Below are 21,725 nucleotides of genomic sequence, written 5' to 3'. Positions count from 1 at the left end.
GGAAAGCCCAAGGAAACGCTGTAGTTAATGCTGAGCTTGGGAGTGGTTCTGTGTTACCAAGCAATCGTTAAACAATTGCCTAATGAAGGTACAAAATTCTAATGAAAAGATTTGGCTAAGTCAGAGCAGTGGGTCAGATGGCAGCTTGAACAGTATGATCCCACTACACGTTCATTACTCACACGATTTCATCTTTACCCTTCATTACCTGCCAGAAGGGATCACTGTTTCCCTCCTCTCAACCCTTTTTGGTCTCTTTATTCTCTTAAGAGAATAAAACAATTCTTCATCCTAAAACTCCAGGAACAATGTAGAAAAAGAGTAAATCAATTACTTAGTCCAAGAAAGCGTCCTGTGCAATTCATAACTAGTGTTCTGGTATATAACAAAATGAGCCTGGGAAGAGTTCACTTACTATGAAATTATCCCAAAATAACACTTAACCAGACGATCTCAGTACAACACACACATCTCACTACCAGACTTAAGTAAAAAGGAGGGTGTGCATAACCTTCACCAGGCCTAAGGTATTTAGAATGCTGAAATCTTTCTATCCCATAATTTAAAAACTTTTCTAGGTGTATCAATCTTTCAGAAGTGTTCTCTTGTGTATATTCGAGATAGAGAGCAATGTATAATGCAGGGTAGTACATATACCACATTTATAAACATATACTGCAGTGTAGTAAACATACACAAGATATAAAAAAAGCCTTTCACATTAACTTAACCAGGCTTGTAATAAAATTTTTGAAAAGCTTAATACCTCAGAAACTTAAGATTATTATCTTGCCAACTTGGTGCAGCAGAGATATTCAAGCTGCTTTCCAAGAAGCTGGTTTGGATACAGAACTCGGAACTCTCCTGATGACACCAAAAAGAATAAACCAGCCTATGTCAGCCTCGCCTTTTCCTGGCTATCTCTACTTAAGAGCGCAATCTGGGGTACACCAACAGACATCACATTCATGAAAGGCACAATGTTTGAACTAACACTGATCATGAAAGAACATTCACCCCCATTCTTTCCTTCATATATTAATTCGGGGCAAGCTGTAATTAATCTAGGCAGCATTAATTCAAAGATCAATCTGTGAAGTGTTGTGACTTCTTAATACCCTTAGAAACAGCTGTGTATAAAATCTAAAATAGTCTTTAAATAAAAAAAAGAGTAATTAGTTCTTGAAGAACACTTCCTCCAAAACTGTCTTTTTATTAAAGCATAACATTTTTAATTAAGGGGAAAAAACTCTAAACCTTTAAACATTTCTCAGTACGTACAGTCCACGCAGGAATACATAATGGCGTGGAGCCCCATCTTTGCTACTTCAGTGACCTCTGGCACAGAGTACACCCCTCACCTTTCTCTTTCCATTGTATAAGCCTGTGCAAAATAACTACCATATATGTGCCACAAAGAAGTGCAAAATGTGCTTATTAAAATGACATGCTTTCATCATGATCTAGAAGCTGAAAAAGAGGAATAAACCCGATGAGTAGTCAAACCAGCCTCAAACTCCTGTACACAGTAACTCTACACACCACCTTTTGGAAAGGCAGAAGGGAATCATTCACCAAGCTTTCAAAAGTACAATAATACTATATGAAATATTTCTAACTTTTTTCCTTTTAAACCTGTAATTCTGAACTTGCTGTGGCAGAGATCTGTTTCATGACAACTAAGAGGTACAGACCTAGGGACTTCTGTTTGAGGAATTTATTAAACACTCCACATGACTACTTACGAAGATGTACTACAATCTTCCAGCACTTTCCTACAAAGTCTATACTTTCTTCTCCACTAAATATATTCGCTCTCTCAAAATCTCCCAAAGCGGTTAAAAGAAACTGAAAGCAGAAGCCATTTTTGGAAAAGTGTACCTGAATATAGTGTAATGTATAACTTACTATTTTACAGGAGATGAGTTAAAACAAACTGTATGTTACAGATGCTACAAATTCCTCTCTAAGCTTCGTACGTGCGCTTCAGCTCCAAGGCCTACAGATTCTAAAAGATTCTCTCAGGCTAAAGGGGAACTTCTCAGCTACTAAAACAGCATGTTCCCATCCCTTCCAATTTCAGATTTCAGTTAACTGGAATTATTATGCTCATGTAATACAGCTTTCGTTACACATTAGAAAACGTCACAAAGATAACGTTCCCATTTGCGCATGAGTACCCATTTCTCAACACTGCTTCCATGTGCCCAAGTCAGAAGTGTGGTAGGTAACTAAAAAGCCAACAAACTGGCACCAAAATAGCTCAAAATTAAAAGTTTGAAGATCGCAATCAATCACTGCCTGCTCCAGAACACTCAGTAAAGTTGTTCAAACCTGTTTCTCCTCTTAATTGTCCATAAATTAGAAAGCCACACAGGCAGGTTTTCATCACAGTTTGACTGGCAAAATGTCTACTATTTGCCCAAAATGTTTTTTATTCCTCAGAAGAAACAAAGGAGTCGCAGAATAAGCTTAAGATGCATATGACTGGTCCTAATGTGAATGATATAGATGAAAATACAGCAAGAAAGAAAAATAAGTTACATCAAAGAGAATCAAAAGTGTGAATAATTTAAATTATGAGCACTGGAGGTAATGTTATCTTTCTTGAAAATTTACAGAGCTACCATTCACTAACTTGTTCTTTGACTGATGTTCTACAAGGCAGACAATAATTTACATAGATTTATAGATTAAAAATATTTACATCTCTGGTCACTGGAGGCTATTTCAATTCTTCTTTTTCCTCCTAGAGGAGAGTTTCATAAAATGTAAAATATGCAAAAGAAACACAAGAAAAATGCTAAATAAACTCCACAGTGCAAGCATATCTTCCTTTACATGTTCCCAATAGGTGGCAACAGAATACCAAAAATAAAAGGAGCGAACCGCTCTTTCTTTATGAAGTAATGGAAGCTGTTAAAATTTCTATCAATTAACTTGTATTAGCAATTTCATTCAGACAAGAAGTTGCATCTCAGCAACAGAAATCCTCATGACAGTTAAAACCAAAAGGCACAGAATTTGCAGAACAGAAATAAAGCACCTATTAAGAAACTCTAATTGTTGCACTCTATGAAAATCAACTAACTGGTGGTTTAAACTCGGAGCTTATCTGAAAGAGTAGAGATTTACAGTAACAAAATGTTTCTGCACATTATACAAGAACTGATGAGGAAGAAAAGAACATTTTTGACTCATTTGTTTTTGTTGTTGATATCCATACCTTGGTCTTTAGTAGTATTTATTTGCTAGATAGAATAAAGGGGTGAGATTTTTTTAAATAGAAAGTTTTCAGCTGACAAACCACAGCCTTATGAGTAGTGGCATCAGTTAGAATGTATTATACAAAACTGGCTCATAGCTACACGATCTTCATATTTTTCATAAAGTATCTACTTAAATTACAAATTTCATTTTGCCAGGCGCAAAATACAACATTATCAGATTTTACCTACTACTATATTAATATCACTATTTACAGAGTACATATAAATAGAGCTCAAAAGAGCTCTAGAGCTTCAAAATTTCAATTGTAGTTCCAACAAACTCTTCTGATGAAAATTTCTGCAACTAGTTTTAAAGAATTAAAAAAAAAATTCAAATTATAAAGTACTAGAAAATGCAAAAAGCAATCCTCTAGGTTTTCTATGTAAAATTGTGCTTAAAAATAAAATTTCCTCTCAGAAGAGGAAAAGATTATAATTGTTGCTGCCAATATAGATAAAAATTGGCTACTTTTAAACTCCAATTTCAACAGAGTTTTATGAAAATACATATTAGCAAAGTCACTTAAGCCAGACACCATTTTTTAGGCTTCCACATTCGAACAGGACAATCCAGTAACTCTTTAAATAGATAGTTACAATGGATTTAAGTAGAGACAGATAACAAATGCAATAGAATTCATTGGTTGTAAAATATCTCATGGCTGAGTCTCATGTTTGCACTACACAGGGTAACTGCAGTCTTGGATTGGTTGTCCATGAGGGGTAGGAAAGAATTCTCATTCTCCGAGTAGTTTTTGCCTCAGGAGGTCTGCAGGAAGTAGCTCTCCGAGACTGCAGAGCTATACTGGCTCCCTGATTCTTTGAACACAGCTGTAGCAAATAGACCGGAAAACTGTTCTGCTTTCCTCGACAGTGGAGTCTTTTCTGTTTCGGTTGCACAAAGCTACGCAAATCAAGTCTAAATAGTGATTACTTACTTGCTTTCAAAAGCAGCTAAGTTAGGGTCCAAAGAAATTGTCTCTGCTGTAATTTCCACCTTTCTTACACTGCCAAAGAAGTCTGTTATCAGAACATTTTCAGGGTCTCGCTGAAAGAGATCAGTTCGATGGCCAGGTGTAGAAACACACAAACTTTTTGGACAGACCTGAAACTAGAAAACAAAATTGACAATCATATTCTGCCCCTCATCAATCAATAGTCTCTGTAGGTAGCTTCCAAAACAAAATTACTACAAAAAGAAAGATAAACGCCACACATAATGTACATTAATTACTGTACAAGTTCCACAGCTGGAAAAAGTGATTCAACAAAAATATTAAAAGGTACATGCATTGCTCTATTTTAGAAAATCCTTTCCATACAAAGACATTTGTCACTGCACACAAAAAAGCCTCTTGGTTTCACGTTTTCACCGAAAGGCAACACATTTTCCTTCACTCAGCTCCAATTAAGGAAATAAACAAAAAAATCTAAGTCTCTAAAGTAAATTATATAACTATTAATTTGAATCTCTCTAATTTGATGCACAGATCAATGCTGCAGCTATGCAATTAAGTCTGGCTGGAAAGGTTACAAAACACTCTTGAAGAACTGAAACAATGTTTTTATATTCCTGAATCATTACCCTCAGCACAACGGTACATGACTACTATGAACGAGTTAACAAATCATGATTTTCAACTCCAGCCTTCACCATCAGCCCCCAACACAATCTCAAATCTCAACTCAAAGATTCCTTGATCGAAGGTGACCCTGTTGAAAATAGCTTCAAAGATAGCCGAGTACACGCTGCTTACCAATTCTACTTTACATCAGCTACCAAAGGCCAGTGCTCTTTTCATCTGCTGGTCCACTGAACTTTTGCCTTACTGGTCATGACAAATACTTCCATTTTATTCCTTTTAAAAAAACTTCTCTCTTGCCCTCAATAAGTGCATTTTAAGAGAGAATGAGACCTGTGCAAATGATTTAGGTAAGCATACCCAAAGAAGGGATTTAATCACTGTTCTTCACAAGCTAGAGCTCACCTCCGTTGGACTCAATTAAGATTTTATTGCATATACTGACCAAAAAGCAATACATAACAGTGCTGTCCCCAAGACCAAAATGAAATTAAGCACATGCCTGCCTCAGTCTACCTCCTTCCAGCACACCATCAAATAGGTATGAATAAAATACCAAAAACAACATCATCTCTTACAAGCTGTAAGCAACTCGTGCTAGTGCAAGAGAAAAAATTAAAATAAACACGAAATACAAATGTTACCTTACGTCACCAGCTTCTTCAACTAAAAAAAAAAATATATTTCCTTCCAAAAATGCACTTCATTTCAATCCACAGTCCCAATACTCATCCCCACGCACTACGAAATTCAGTTTTCATTCCTTAAAAATAATTTTCTCCTTGTAGGCTGCATAGACTAGTGAAACCTAGCTGGAGTAGCAGGTTGGAAATGCTAGGGGTACAACCATGTTATTTCTTTTACAAATACATTACAGATAAAGATAACTGACCTGCCATTCTCCCCGAGACAAAAAAGGGAGAATAATCATCACTGAAAGATTCTGAAATATTTTTTTCTTTAACTGAAGTCTCCCAATCATATCACTTCAAGTTAATTCCACTTCCTTTCACTATCCTTAAACAATACCATCATATAGAGTATATTTTGAAATTCATAAATTGATTCAATGAGGCTTGGCAAAATGGGTTAATGTACTCCCCGGGGTATAAAGGAAGGAAAGTCGATACTTTACCTCTAGATACAGATTTAACAAGGCCATACCATGTCCAATTCTAGTGCCTGCATTTTAAAATAGACACTGCAAAGCAGCCCAGTATTACATGGATACAAAAATAATTATGGAGCTAGGAGGAAAGATAAAAACTAGTGAGAGATATTAGGTGCAGAATTTGTTCTACAAAAAATAAGAAGAAAACCGATTCCAATGTAGAATTGCTTTCACGAGAAGAAAAAATGAGTAACAAAAATGAATTTAACACAGCCATGTCAATTCTAACAAAAACTGGAATATAAATGTCAAATGAAAAATGACATGAAGACATTGAACTGTAAAGCTGATCAACCATTAAGACAAACTTGCAGTGGAAAAATTCTATGTTTCCACTACGACTGAACATTTTTCTGGAAGTATGCCTTAGTAAAAAACAGACATCACTAAGTGCAACTATAACAGCCTATGACTAAAGCATCAAATCAGAAGACGTAACATTTCGGATTAGACAAAAAAAGATTCTAAGCAGCTTAGATTTTTTAGCCATTTAACCATTTCCTTTTGAACACGGCACCCTCCTGCATTGCCTTCCTATCCTGATTCTTGAGACAGGGCACCACTAGTCTCACCAATGGCTCCAGCACCTGACACTGTTTACAATTCTTCCATCCGTCTTCTGCATCTCTGAATAAATTGTGTCCTGTAGTATAAAAAGGAATCTGAGGAACCCATGAAATTACCTAGCACTACAGGACCATAGAAAGCTCAAGAGAGAGGAAGGAAAAAAAAATAAAATAAAAAAGAACAGTGAAATCAATGCTCTGTAATTCTATAATCGCCAAGTAAAACATTCAAACTATTTAAATTCTAACAAATTCCAGACCAAACCTAGCACGTTTATCATTTGCTCTCTCCCAGTGAGGGTACTTTCAAGCATCTTTATACATTGGCTACTGAGTTGAAATTATTCTGTTCTCATTTTAAAATTTACCAAAAAGAAAAAGTCAGTTCAGAACAGCAAAAACTCTTCCAATATTAAAGAGATGAAGTGAACAAATATATAAAATAAATACAGCAAAATTATGAAGAAAAAAGGAAAAAGAAAAAGCTAAGAAGTCATACAGACTGGCTGCTTCCACGGGGTAGGTACCTAAGTTTACATTAGGTACATATTAAAAAGTATAAAATATGGAACAGAAAGCCCCTTTGGATTTTTATGAATCTGTAGAATTTCTCCATTGCCTATCAAGTCTGAACACCCAGCTAAGAGCTTTTATTGACATCATCCTCCTTTATTCAGCATGTGTTTTCCCAGGCATTAGAAATTAACATGAATTTGACAGGTATAAGAAAAATAATAATGTCTTACAAAATAAGAAGAAAAAAAGCATCAATGTCAGGTCACCTGTATCATGCAAAAGGATCACTGACTAACCACAGAGCAGTACGGATACATCAGCACAGCACAGTCAGCAAAGCTTTGACTCAGAATAACTCTGACAAGACTGTTCTGAGTTTTGAATTTTTTTTTTTTTTTTTTTTAAAACTCAGGGCTGCTTTGGGCTGGGAGGATACAGAGGTTTGAGCCAGGAGTAATTTGAAGGTCTCCTGAGATATGTACATGTCCCAGAACAACTGTGTTAGCACTGAAATTAGGAAACAGAGACTATACCCAACTACTTCCAACTTGCCCCACAACGATTTACTACCACAAGGAGATTTTGAACCAAACTATGATCAAGAACGTGCAGTGGCACTAAGAGGAGGACTTCAGCATTACAGATCCAAATATACAGTACCAGTGTGCGAGAAGACTGCAGAGTAATGCTATAGCAGAATAACACTTTTATAGCTGAGGTCTTTTGACAAAAAAAGGAAAAGGCAAATGCTGGCTAAATGAAAGACATCTGTTCATTCCAAATTACCTGAATATTATTCAGATAAAGCTAAACAATTCCTCAAAACAGAAACTTTCTCTTGACTTTTCATAATAAAATTTTTAGCTATCTAATGCCAAATGATATCTCACATAGAAATTTATTTCATTCTTATTTTAAAAGTTCAAAAGTGTGACATTTCAATTTAGTCTTTTCTTTTTTTGGAATTGCAGTCAAATCCAAAGTCAGTCATATGCACAGCTTTATGCTATCCCCTAGCAACACAGATGGAGCAGGTGGGGAGTAGGTGGAGTGGAAGATGAGGAAAGATGTCTCATTCTTTACAAGAATGCAACATCCAAAATTCAGGTGGGTCTGAAGGGAAGATGTTTCAAGAGCGGTTAGAGAAAATTAAACACATAATGCAATAGAAACGCTCCGCATTTATTACGCTGCTCTTAAAAGAGCGGACAGTAGACATACCAGAACGCTGCACAACTTGCTATTAGCTAACAGTTTTAAATCGCTATGAGTGAGGTGGTTAATAAATTTAATATGTTAATCTGAGTTTGAAAAGTGTTAAAATTAGAAACAAGGATACCAAGGATTAGAAACTTGGATAAGCAGTATATCTTTGCTCCTAAACTAGCATAACTCTAACCATGCATTCCACTGTCAAATTATCCCCTATAGCTTCTTCCAAATAAATGAGCTGATATCCTTACCATGGACCAATCATATGTTATTTTGGAACTCCAAGATGAAGGCATGGAAAAAACTGACTTAAAATACAAGAAGTCACATTTGCTGAAATACATGCATGTTATGACTCAGTACACGAACATCACAAATCGTGATATATCTGGGTCCACTCTCTTCCTCTCCCATAGCAACAATAAGTGGAGCAGTTAGGTACCATAGGATGACTTACACAACACGAGTAATCTGCTAGCAGGAGGTAAGTTACCTCAGCGCGCTTCCTGAGTATTCAGCACATAAGGAAATACAGTAACACAAGGAAGAGCATTGAGATATCTTCTCCGAAGAGCCCAAAATGAAGACTACTTGGCCAGCTTACAAGTCTGCTATACTATCCAAAATATCTGGATTAATACTAATTGTCTAGACCAGTTATCCCAATTCCCAGATGGTTTCTTATCTGCTAGAAAACATTCATTTTTGATGCTGTTATCAGTCGATTCATTTTCTGGCTTACAGAATATATTTCTGACCAATTCATTCAAACAACATTTTAGAAGGAGATATATAGTCAATAAAGAACTTGAATACTCTTCTTTAGAAGGTTTTATAATAAAATGATCTGTTTTCCATGATCAGATGGTATTAAATTACAGGACAGAATTTCATTTCCTTGGTAGTAAAAGAATCTTGAATCTTAGTCACTGAATCAATTCTGTATCAACATAAAATCTGTTAAGTGTGGGCTGTTTAGAGTGAATTCTTCCATACATCTAGCAGCCAGGCTAACACCAGCCTTTGTAGACAGAGAGTTAAAAAACTTTTGAGCAGCTGCTCCTTTTACTGAAGTGAATTAAAAACAATGTGCTCAGTCTATGGTTGCTCTTAAATCATGTATACAGCATGCGAGAATTTACAGAGCTACTAGGCCCTAAAGTAGGTATTACTACAATGTATTACCAATGTACTACTACAAGGAAATTAAAACCTAAACAGGCACAAAAGGTTAATAGAATACGTAAGATATGGTTACTTTTTATTAACGTCATCTTACCAGTGTATATATCTAACTGCTATAAAGACATCGTCATAAATTTTGCAATTGGGGGGGGGGGTCTGCATCATATCTTGAAAGTTACAACTAATATTTACCCAAGACATAATAAAATCCAAACATACAGCTGGATTTGGACACGTCCCACTCTGGAGTCTATGCAGATACAGACAGAAATCAATTAGTCTCTGCAGGGATTTGCAAGTGCATGCTTAGAATTCTATCTGTACAAACCACCTTTGCAAAACAGTATCAGTGGCCGCCTTTCCACATCTGAAAAACGTCTGTTATCCATTAGGCTGATTTCATATACATGTTTTTTGCTATTATTTTTCACGTGCAAATAATAATTTTCAATGAATATAAAAAAAAAAACTGGTTAGTGTTAGTTATTTTTTTCTGTAGTCAACAGATCAGTTTCACCCTGTGGAGAATCTCCAAAACGTTACACTACAATTGCATTTAATAACGGCAACCCTCCCTGCCCTGAAGCTGCTTCTGAGATAAAAAGCAGGAGAACAAAAAGCATTTGGAGAATCCTACGGACAAAATAAATTTATTTTGAGAACACTGAAGCCATTAGTGTATTCGTGAATGTTGAGTATACTACTTACTAGGTCGTTCATATTTGTCTGACTGGCTGGATGAATTTCTTCCAAGAACTCTAGAACATAGAATGTGTATCTGTCCATAAGATGAACTCCAATCCCAAGATCAGGCTGATGCTTAAAAACAACACATAGCACTTATTGAGCATTTGCTGGGGAGAACCCAATATTTAAAGGGAGGGAACAGAACAAGACAACATTACACAGAACTTAGGCATAATGATTTCTTTTAGTCTTTGGCAAATTATATGCAAAGAAAATGGTTAGCCCTTGAAGAAACATTGTCACTGAGCTGTATAATACAAAATATCTTCAGTTTTCTAGATTATATCCTGCCATTTTCCATGTTTGACAAGAAGCCGGGAACTCTTTCTTCTTAATGGTTCAGTACAGAATTGCACGCTGCCCCTCCCTCGCTTCCCAGAGCATGGAAAAGCAGAGTTGGGAGAAAGAATTTATCTTCTAACACTGTGTGGTTTCAGGTAATCCTGACCAGCTGTCTTTTGTCTGGCTAGGACCTTTCTCTCATCGCTCCTTCTATAATCCAGCCGGAATGCAATTATAGCAGGTAAAAGGCAGGGGCATTTCTTCTTTTATCAAGTGTAAGAAGCCCTAGGCTGAATATTCCTCGCACATATCTCATCAGCATTCCCATAAAAGTTCTGCCTATCCTAGGCAATGCAGGAATTGGCCAGTAAGCACAGAATTCCACCTTCAACTTTAACTGTCAACAGTGAACAGAGGATGATTTGCCCCTTCCTTTGTACTTTCCACCTAACAGTTCACGGGAGTTGTAGGTCCTCAAAACTTTTGTAACTACTTGTGAGTCCTTTAAAAATTTTTGTAACTGAACTGAAACAGAGCAGGACAGTCTCACAAAGACCATGTGGAGGGGACCAGTATCAGAGAGAGACACTAAAGTGATATGCAGATGAAGAAAAAGATGAGTCATCATCTTCCTTATAAGTATAATACACCTTATACATTGAATTATGCTTTCTGTTTTCTGTTGTTTTACACTTTCAAAGTTATTGAGAAATATCTTTGGTATTATAAGTTGTTGAAAAATAAGACTTCCGGACTAGCCTGGTTTTCTGGGACAGCCCAGCAAAGCAGCAGGAAAAGTACGCTTATGAGTTTTGTAGAAACTATACTTTGAAAACTAAACATGTTACATTAAGCAATTAGAAGGGACTTTTTAAATAAGAAGTCAATAGGATCTGTATTTTTAGCTCACTCAGGGATTCTGAAAGTCAACTTCAGGATCACAAAAATCTACTTACTGACAAAGAATCTTCTCCTACTTGGCTGCTAGCCAAGGCCATTATATTGGGTGAATAAAAACGTTCATACATGGATGCTCCTTGACAAGTATCAATAATAAACAACAATTCATTGTACCTGAAAGAAACAGAACAGCCTTCTTACTTGCCTTTCTTTAGATTGAAGCAACATATACATACTTTGCTTCTTAGTTACCAGGATAACTGCTAGGAATCTAAAGAACAGCAGAGTTCACACTGATTGATTGTTAGATGCAAGTTTAGCCAAAGAAATTCACCTGAGCACCTAAAACCACAGGAAATCAAAAACAAAAACTAAAGGTCTTTTGGTACGCAAAGTGTTAGGCAGTTTTACGGACAACAGACAGTACCACCGTTGAGAAGTGAACAACAGTGACCTACGAGCTAGACTTCACGTGTGCTCATGAAATATACTATTCAACCTCTAAATATATTTTTCCTACCTTCTTTTCTGCCACATTTGTTCAAAGGCATCAGCAAGTTCTACATTTGTGATTTCTTCAGAATCTTGAAACTTTAGGAAACCATTTCCACCATGACCTGACAGGGAAAAAAGAAAAAAGAAAAAAAAAAAAGTTAGGCAAGCTTCTAGTATATAGGAAAATACACAATCTGGTCAACCGTCTTTCTAAAAAAAAAAAAAAAAGCCAAACAATTCTCTTTCTCCAAAGAGACCCCAGCAAAAGAAAACATTACAACAGTAAGAAGAGTATGTGTGCATCATTTAGACTGGATCTGTCTTTGCTAAGTACTGTCTTACAGGTTTGTTCTTGATTACTATATAACATGCTAAACAAAAAAACAAACAAACAAACAACAACAAGCATTCACTCTACCGTTTCTTTTTGTTTATTTGGACTCTTGATGGGATTGTATGCTTTCAAACAGCCCCATCCTACTGAACAACAAAAGTCAATAAATCGTATACACAGACCTGTAATTACCTGTCATATATATTAGAATATTGCTTCTGTCATCAGAAAGAAGACGTTTAGATCGAGGCGTGCTTGGTGGGATCCTTCCTGTTAATACACGCAAGAAATTTTCCACAGTCACCTATAAACAGAAGTGTAAAAATAAAAGTATTGATCACCTACTCTGGTCTGGATTCCATAAAATAAATAACTGAAAAATAAAACACAGCTTATCCAACAAGATGCAATGCTGTACAGTAGAACTGCATTGATGGAAGTTGTCTGTTGCAGGTTTTACTCCAGTAAGGCTCATGATCATAGAATACCTTCTGGTCTATCCTACTAACATCAGACCGTTGCTTTATTATACCAAATAAGTCTACTACCATTATAATTTTTAAATACATCTTCATTGGTCTGAAAATTTGCCAAAGTACACAGCTTTGTTCTACCAAAGCTCCTCATGTACTCGCAAAATGCTCCAACATTAGTGTGCGTTACCAGGGAAAAATAAACGTTAGGTTCCCTCTGCAACTCAGGAAAGAAAAAACAAAATCAATTTCAGTGGTCTGACTGACCAGACCATCTGGACAGCGACTGTAAAACATTCTATAAAACACCACTTGCTCTTCATGCAGATGTATACAGCTCAAAAAAAAAATGCTAGTAACGAATTCATGCTCAGGGAAAAGAGCATGATAAAAAGAACATAGCTCTATTTCTGTGTCATATCTTCACTTCTTTAGATAAAGCTTCAAAAATAAAATATCTACTATATAATTAAATATGCTCCTATAAACCTTTATTTGCTTTATCAATAACTATACAGCACTGACTAAACCATGTAAGTGCTGTCCAATTTAAGATCACCTGGTAAAGAAATGGCCTGTTTGAAGTAGTATTACACAAAAATAAGAGGTGATAAAATACAACAATTACTTAACTATATTAACTATTTTACAGTAATGGTTAAGAGGGGGCTTATGTTTCATCTTGATAAAAGCATATGCTTAAGATACAAACAGACCTCCTTATTAAACGTTTTGTCTGCATGCTGAAAATTTAACTGCAGTGTGTTTGCAAGATGAGACACTAACCCCCTTATCCCCACTTTCCACAGAGCAGGAAGTTCAGTAACAGCCGTGCCGTTCGTAGTATACAAAAGGAGTTCCATATATTTTCAAAATAATTGTGGATATTCCATTCTTTAAAACAGCCAATATGCAACAACATGTTTCTAGTGTTCAGAACAGTATACTACATTTTAAATATAAATCCAATAACATGTTTTGGGGGAGGGGGTACGGCTACTTTTAAACCTATCAAGTGATAACAAAAGCCCAGCCCAAATCTAGTAACAGGAACGGAAAGACTTCCTCTAACTGCACAGATTTTATAAAGCCTTAAACCAAAACTACAAACCAAGGCCTGGTTATTTAATTAAAGCACAGTCACCTCATAGCTTCGGTAATCCACTTCCACATCATCTCCATAGACATTTAGCTCCATGTTTTTATGACTAAACACAGTAGCAGGTTTGGGATTTCTGGGATTACATGCCATGTCATCCGCCAGCATCAGCACAATGTGACTATGAAAAATAAGACAGAACTATTTCAGACATTCTGCTTTCACATAACAGTCAAATAGAAATTACAACAAAACGTCCCATAATTTACAGATAGCTTGTAACTTTAAGAAAATTCCTGTCACCGCAAGTGAAACTTTGCTCAGTTACACCTTATTTCCTTGTGTACATCCTCACTGTTAACAAAGGTACCACACACAGAAACACAGTCAGTTGGCATTTATCTGTACGATTTAGTTAGGCAAAGCTGAGTACAAGATTAGTTAGCATTAGCAGCTTCATGGTACAGATTTGACTGGACCTAGGCCAGCCTTTACACACACTTTATAAAAATCTGAATTTACACAGCACTAAATCATTTCATACTTTTTCACAGAAGAAATCCCAGCATACTTGCCTTCTCTCACCCTCATCGCTGCAAAGTGGTAGACCAATTCTTTTCCTAAAATTTGAGGAGCTCCTAAATATTTTTCAAACTATTATACTGCGTTTGATATGCTATTATCTGATTACCTATGCTAACAGGGAGTTCTCCTGAAGAACACAACTGGGCTGACACCAGACAGGATTTGTCTTCACAGTACCAAGGAAACATACGCAGCATCTGGAGGACTAACGTTACAAAACTGTCCTAGCTTGTATGTAGCCAAGATCCATGCTTCACTTGCCAAGGTCAGTGCAGAATCAAAATATGTAATAACAAGTAGTAGACTGAAGACCTTTAGTGCTAGAAAAAACACGTCTGGATCCAAGTGAAGTAAGTTCTTTTCTCAGATACCCCATTCTTTCATGTTGTTTCTCCTGAACCAAGTGATCTTAGCACTCTCCCAAACAATGCTTAAAAAAGCAAAGCTCTATTCTGCAATGACTGCTGCTATTCCTAACTCACAAGATAAAACTCGCACAGTTAAAAACTAAACCGTGACCTGCCATTTAAATGCCATTCCAGCGCCTGTCATCATTCACCTGTGTGTCTGCCCGAGCATCATAAGAGTCATGCCATAGTTTATTAAGTGCTGACATGCTCATTGCTGCACAGAAATAGACACAAATGCTGTCTCAAGTAACATAAGCGTGGATCCTCACAAATAATCAAAGTAATTGATTTCATTGGGAATAAAACACTGAAATAAGTATGAAGATCGAATGCGAGAAACCAGAGGACAGTGACAGAAGAGAAATATAGGGCTTTTTCCCCACATATGCATACCAGTCCAAAATTATTTTTATAAAAAGGAGCGTTATTAAAAGGGAGTTAGTTGGAAGCAAGCGTCAAAAATATACCCCTCTAGACTTACTGAGGGTATATGCATTACACTCAAAAGAGAATATTCCAGACTAAGCCATCACTAGTCCCACAATTTACCGCTGTTTTCAAAGACTCTATTCTTTCTTTCCTTTTTTTAAATAGACTGCAACAATCACACATCACTCAGAACTAAGTTCTGCATGGTAGTAGTACAGACAGCTAAACACGAACATGCAAAGCTTTAAGAACATCATATAGCGTTCTTAAAAGTATGTGAAATACCCCATGGATAAATAGAAGCACTGTGTGCAAATGAATAGGTTGTCTATACACTCAGTAAAAAAATCTTAGTGTTAACTTGCAGCTTAACTGTTAAACAAAAGTAATCTACTCATGCATTATATGACTGCTCTTCCCCGCTGTGAAATTTATATTGGATAATGACTCCAGCAATCAAAAGCAATTTCTCGGATCATTTTGGTTCTCTAAGAAAACTTTCCTCTTACAAATGGGAGAATTGTGCCCACATGTCAACAAACTGGAGCAACTTACAACCATAAAACCAGGAACCATTTCCTAATGCATTCTATTGTCAGATGACAAATTTGCTTAAACCACTAGACTGACAGTCCCATTCAAGACAAAGCTATGCACAAATTCTACCCCCCCTCAAAAGAAAGAACAATCATAAATTTTTAAGATGTGATTTTTTGTTAATCTTATCAACACTTTGAATGATGTTTTGCAGCAAAAGAAGAAAAGTAAAAGAAGTTTCTCCGATGTTTCTGGGGACAAACCAACTCAAAAGACACGGGAAAACTGCTGGAAATAGGAAAAGTTAGGTTATCTATCTCCCTAGGTCTCCTCCAGTGTCTCACTCTTGACCTTAGTCTAAAGGATTGTTGCCTTTTTTGAGATTCATTTACAGATGCTTTGGTACGGACAAGAAACAGATCATATAACTGAAGAAGAGAAACCTCCAGCTACACTAATTCTTGCAGTATTTCTGAAGCTGCCACATTTTCACCTTAATGGTGATGCAAGACTGATGCAGAGAAGATAGAAATTCTTTTACTAGTTCTATGCTTAATTAAGAATTTTTAAGCTAGTGTCCATGGTGCCTACGCTTCAAATGCGACACATGAGGGAAGTTAGATGCTTCTGCATGATACATGCAAAAAAAATGCCACACATCTGTGGCTTTCAGCCTACAGAGCCTAGGCGCTACGATTCATAGCCCTAAAACTCTTGTAAAAATTAGGTTTCAACATCCCCTCTTTCAAAACATATAGAAGTCACTCTTCTACTGACTTCTACCTCTTTACCTAGACATGCTGGAGATACTATCAGTGAACTGCTATCATTTGTTCTCATAGTTGCTATGCAAGTAAATTACATTCTAAAATAGTCATACCCCTAAAAAACTCCCAGTAGCAACACAGTTATAAAGGCACCTCAGAACGCTTTATTCATCTTCCTAATCCTGCTGTCGGAGAAAGAACAACACTTTAACCATTGTGCCATAGCTAGGGAACTACAATTTGCATGGACAGACAAAGCCTCTGGCTTCTCCTAAAAACGTCAAGCAAAATAGATTGTTTCAAGGCTACTTTCAACATGCAGGAGCTGCTTTTTTCCAACCGTTTTAATTTAAAGATTCTCAGTGTAGTTAGGGTTGCTAACATCTCCACCCTGAAAGGAAATTACAGTACAGTAAAAACTATATACTGGAGTAATATTGTCACTTCTAAATGCATTTTCCAATTTTCACATTATACTTTTACCAATTTATTAAATGGCACAATTTAGCGGCCAGATAGCTCCTCTTTTTTTAATCAAATTACTTGACTCCAACTAGAAGTTTCATGATATTTCATCATCAAATATTTCATATTTGTTCCTTTTCATTTTGAATGATATTGCTGTACTTTTCAATGCACTGATTTGATCACATCTTTACTCTTTTATCCAGTTATACTGTGAAGAAAGCTTTAACTTCATACTGTTTCAGATAACAAGAGAACTTTAATAGCACATTTGCAAGCAATTGTATTCACCGAGATTCTCTCACCTATCAGGAATGCCCAGTCTCTTGACACTTCTGTACACCGAAAGAGTATTTGCCACATGACGGTAATTAAACCAGAATCGAGATGTACATACCTTAAATTTTTAAGAAAAAATAAATGCATGTTAAATACTGTAAAAGATACAGATTGGACTGATATATGCATTAGAAGATACCAACTACTGGGACATCAACAAACTAGTAACCAATCAGAAAGAACCTAGCAACACCAAGAAATTCATGATATAAGTTATATAACCTTTGTTGTACCATAACAATAAATGCCGAAAATAAATGTTAAAAAAAAAAGTTTTTAACACACTGAATCACAAAGTAAAACTGTCATAAAAGCCAACCAAGTGCAGAAAGTGGCACTTGGGGAATAATCCAGCAATAGTAAGTGGATAAGCTAAAGTTTTTCAATTGCTTTCTCCATTTCGAATGGAAAAAGAAAAATCAAAGGAAGAGTCTTCATCTCAACAGCAAACCCATTCTGGGAGCATTCTTGCATAAAGACATAAGTGAGTTCAGGCAGAAGCTACACAATGGGGAAAATATACCGAGGATGCTTTATATTTGAGTCTTTGAATGCAATAAAGAGCTAAGTGAGCTCTAACCAAAATCTGAATACAAATTCTCAAAAAACATCAAGAGTTCAGATGCCACTATTCCAACAGGGTGAAGGGCTGGGGATCAGCCATTCCTGTACGTAAACTATTCCCTTGGTCTGGTATTATTTAATCGGTCCTCAAAAGCTCAAACCAATGAGATTCCAAAACCTCCAGAGGCAACCCGCTGTAGTTTATGCTAGTCTTTCCGTGGCCCTTGTGTTTATGTCAAGTTCACTGCTTTTTGTTGGTTCTGCACCAAGGACAGCAATTCTCTGCAGACACTTACTTTCCTGTTGTTTTACCAATCTTTCAAGCAGATGAAAGAAGCCGCCTTTTTGCGGCTTTAAAATTGCCTCTTCTAAAACAGAAGCAGGAACAAACTTGGCATTTAAGATGTCTTTTTTCTGTTTAGGTTTTTCAGCTTTAGACATACAACTTTAAATAGTAGCATCTTTAAGCAAGCTTACTCTATGTAACATCTTTTACTCTACTCCTTTTCATAAAATGCAATGAATAATAGCTTAAACGACAACCATAATTCCACCTGAAAGGATCCCCCTTCACCCTTGATCATTGTTTCAGGTAGGAATTTCAAAAAAGCCCATAGGAATCAGTCCATGAGAACACTTGCCTTTCAGCAATCAGAGCTCTGAAAACTAAATCTGGCAAGTCAAGCTTTGACATTTTAAGACATTACCATCTGCACCTTCCCTCTATCACCCTCTATCATCCTTCCACTCTATAACAGAGTGGAAAAATATATCAATGTTTCACATATAGGTATTCACAGGCCAGCATATCAATTCAAATTATTGATGAGGTGGTTTTGCACAGTGATTCCAGGCGAGAACGGGCCAATAATAGTAACATCCTCCCTATTTTCTTGATTAAAAAAAAAAATTAGTACCTATTGTCATGAAGTTGAATGTTGAATTTCTTAGTAACTGAAAAAAACATAAGCAGCAGAGAATTTGCTGAGGACAGAAAGTAAAATTCCTTGGACTTGCTTTTCCACTTTCCTTGTGAGTGGATAAGTTTGCTAATGAATACATCAATTCGTAAATAATATTAAATTGGACAGGTACTTAACATTTTTACAGTTTTAAGTTTGTACATTGCAGAATATAGAAATTAGGAGTAATTCAATTTATTACTATTCACTTTCCTTTTATATTGCTAAATTTGAATATCTGGAAAGCAAGTATCTGCTACTGACTAATTACAATGTGTTCTGAAACATTAGTCACTAAGACTTGAACTGTGATTAAGAAATAATTGTGCAGCACGATTCAAAGCAAATAAAAGATTCAAGGCAAATAAAAAAATTATCACAAGAACAGTTGATCTAAACATTGTTACCTGAACTTCTTTTATTCTAAGGCTGTTGTCACAAGGTAGAAAATTTAGGAGGAACAAAAATGAGAAGTAAAGTATACTGTCTGGTTAAAGAGCTAAACTTGTCTTTAATATTACAGGCACGTTGCTGTTCAATGTACAGTATGATAATTTACCTGTTTTAATGTTGCTGCAACTTTTGTTTTATGAATCTTGCTACGTATCTGACCATTCTCAGTGCCTGATACGTAGCTATACTGAAAGGATAATTTTAACGTAGTATACTAAATTTGCAGGGAAAATTTCAAATAATGGTATTTACTCCCGAATCTTTATTATTATCTTATTTGATGAAAGCAAACGGGACCACACTTACCAAAACTGCCCAGTTATTTGTATGACCACTTCTAAAGAACTGTTCTGCTTGATCCTGAAAAAGAGAGAAAATATTAGGCATTTTTCAGTAGTGAACAAAGAAATTACCGCTCATATTTTTGTTGTTCTTACAAAAAAACTGCTCAATACATGTCTGTGCCTTCACCACAATTCATAGACCCTACAGAAGCTTCAAAACAGGTAGCTTTCCTTATTCCACTGTGTACATTTCATCCGTATGTCAAAATTATTTCAAGTAGTCTCAGCTTTACCACAACCAGGGGAAACACAAGGCCAAAGCAGGAAGAATAAAGCTAGTGAAACACAAGGAATACATCAAGTGACTGGGAAAAATGGAAAACACAGGTGACAATATTTGTATACTATTAACTTCAAATAGAACCTTTATATTTATACTTTATCTCCAGTAGGTTGTCAGAGAATGACCTCACGCATATTCTGATGTTACTCTAAAAAAGAGACTAAATATAAGTTAACCATTCCAAATCTTTCCCTGAAACTTGCTGGAGAACACAGGAGAAAAACTGACTAGTCACTTTTAGTTTAATTAAAACATAAAGCCACCACCTTGCTCTACTCCAGAGGACACACCAAAAACATAATAAAGTGATTTCCTGACGCACAATTTTTTCCTTAACAATAAAAGGGGCTTGCATGAACTTCTACTTCCATTGTTCTTCTTGCCTTTCTAATGGCAGATAAATTAAGTGAACCTGCTATTTCAGTCCCCTTTAAATCGAAGTAGGTTACACAGAGCATTTATGCTTCAAGAACAGGAGCTACGCCAACAGCAACCCTCCGTACAACGTCCTTTAAGCACAGCCTCCAAGGGGCTCTGCAGAGGAGAGGGCCCCTTCGGAACAGGGACGTAAACCCGGACGGAGGTCACAGACAAGCCTGGAGCAGGACAAGAAATCCAGGCTGCACCAACTCCCTGAGGAGACCCAGGCTGATGTCGGCAGCCTCACACAAAACACACAGCAGCAGAAAATAAATTTTCTTGAAACATACCTAAACTACACCGCATAACGTCAAGCAGCAAGCCAGTTTCAGTTTGTTCAATAACCTAAAGTCTCTAAAGTCATTTCTATTCGGAAACCTGCAAACGCATTTGAAGAGAACTTTTAACTTCACACAGTTGGGACCAAAACACAGGTGCCTGAGGACCCGCTGTAACTTCTGGGATTTTCTACAGCGTACAAAACACTTTAGCAACGACCGCCAGGCTTGGCGGCGGCGGCCGGGGCCGGGGGGTGGCGGCGGGCAGGGCAGGGCAGGGCAGGTCACCGCCCGCGCCGCCCCCCGCCCCGTCCCAGTGCGGAGATGAACAGAAACGCAACGACGGGAGCGCCCTGGGGCAGCTCTGCCGGCGCGGGCTCCGCGTGCGCAGGAGCAGGTGGAGGGGAGGGAGCAGCTCCACAGCAACAGCCTGGAGCCAGCTCAGCTCAGCTCAGGGCCGCCCCGTCTCCCCCCGTACCTGGAGGCCGCCGCTGGCGAGCGCGGCGCCGCAGCACCCCAACAGCAGGGCTGCCGCGGCGCGGGCCCAAGTGGCGGCGGGCGCGCCGGCCGCCATGTTACCCCGCCTCCGCAAGGCCCCGGCCGCCGCCGCTGCCGGAAGGGCGGGGAGGAGGGGGGGAGAGCGGGCTGTGCGCATGCGCCGCCCCGCCTTCCCGCCACCGACCTGGGGTGGGGTCAGGTACCCGCCGCGGCGCTGAGGGGTGCGTCGCCGTCGCCCGCCCCAGCGCTCGGAGCAAGGCCGCGCGGCGGGAGCGGCCTCCCTGCTCCACGCTGAATGCTTAGTCCTGTCCTTGAGCCCTCGCAGCCCCGCAGAGTTTGTGAGGTTGCCGGAGCTGAGGCAGCCGCGTCTCGCCTCGCCTTGGGCGTACGGCCGTGTTGCAGACCCCCGCCCCCGCTCCGAGCTTGGGAGGCTGCAGGGGCCCCAAGAGCTGTTTCCTCAGCCACGTACCAGCAGGGTGCTCGGATCGGGGGCTCTGCTGGGGCTGCCATCGGCCCTTGCCACTGCGGTGGGCAAGGGCGGCCTTAGGCCTCCGCAGCT

The 21,725-nt window shown here is 37.9% G+C and overlaps 1 protein-coding gene across 2 annotated transcripts in view; it reads right to left on the bottom strand.

The window, feature by feature from the left end:
- The window catches only part of PIGK (phosphatidylinositol glycan anchor biosynthesis class K), a 75,601-nt gene extending 54,268 nt beyond the window's left edge, over positions 1–21,333 (bottom strand). For both annotated transcript variants that reach the window (XM_068952788.1, XM_068952787.1), the window contains exons 1-9: positions 21,147–21,333; positions 19,650–19,703; positions 17,331–17,422; positions 13,878–14,013; positions 12,453–12,564; positions 11,952–12,048; positions 11,488–11,605; positions 10,211–10,321; positions 4,208–4,380 (exon numbers count right to left, since the gene is read on the bottom strand). In XM_068952788.1, coding sequence (XP_068808889.1) covers positions 4,208–4,380; positions 10,211–10,321; positions 11,488–11,605; positions 11,952–12,048; positions 12,453–12,564; positions 13,878–14,013; positions 17,331–17,422; positions 19,650–19,703; positions 21,147–21,323 — 1,070 coding nt within the window. In that variant the 5' untranslated portion in view covers positions 21,324–21,333. The remainder of the gene's footprint in view (positions 1–4,207; positions 4,381–10,210; positions 10,322–11,487; positions 11,606–11,951; positions 12,049–12,452; positions 12,565–13,877; positions 14,014–17,330; positions 17,423–19,649; positions 19,704–21,146) is intronic.
- Between the last annotated feature and the right edge of the window lie 392 nt (positions 21,334–21,725).

The sequence above is a fragment of the Struthio camelus genome, chromosome 8 (assembly GCF_040807025.1).
Source record: "Struthio camelus isolate bStrCam1 chromosome 8, bStrCam1.hap1, whole genome shotgun sequence".
Classification (NCBI taxonomy): Eukaryota; Metazoa; Chordata; class Aves; order Struthioniformes; family Struthionidae; genus Struthio; species Struthio camelus.
The sequence above is the reverse complement of the archived record's forward strand: the minus strand, read 5'-3'. Positions and strand labels throughout refer to the sequence as shown.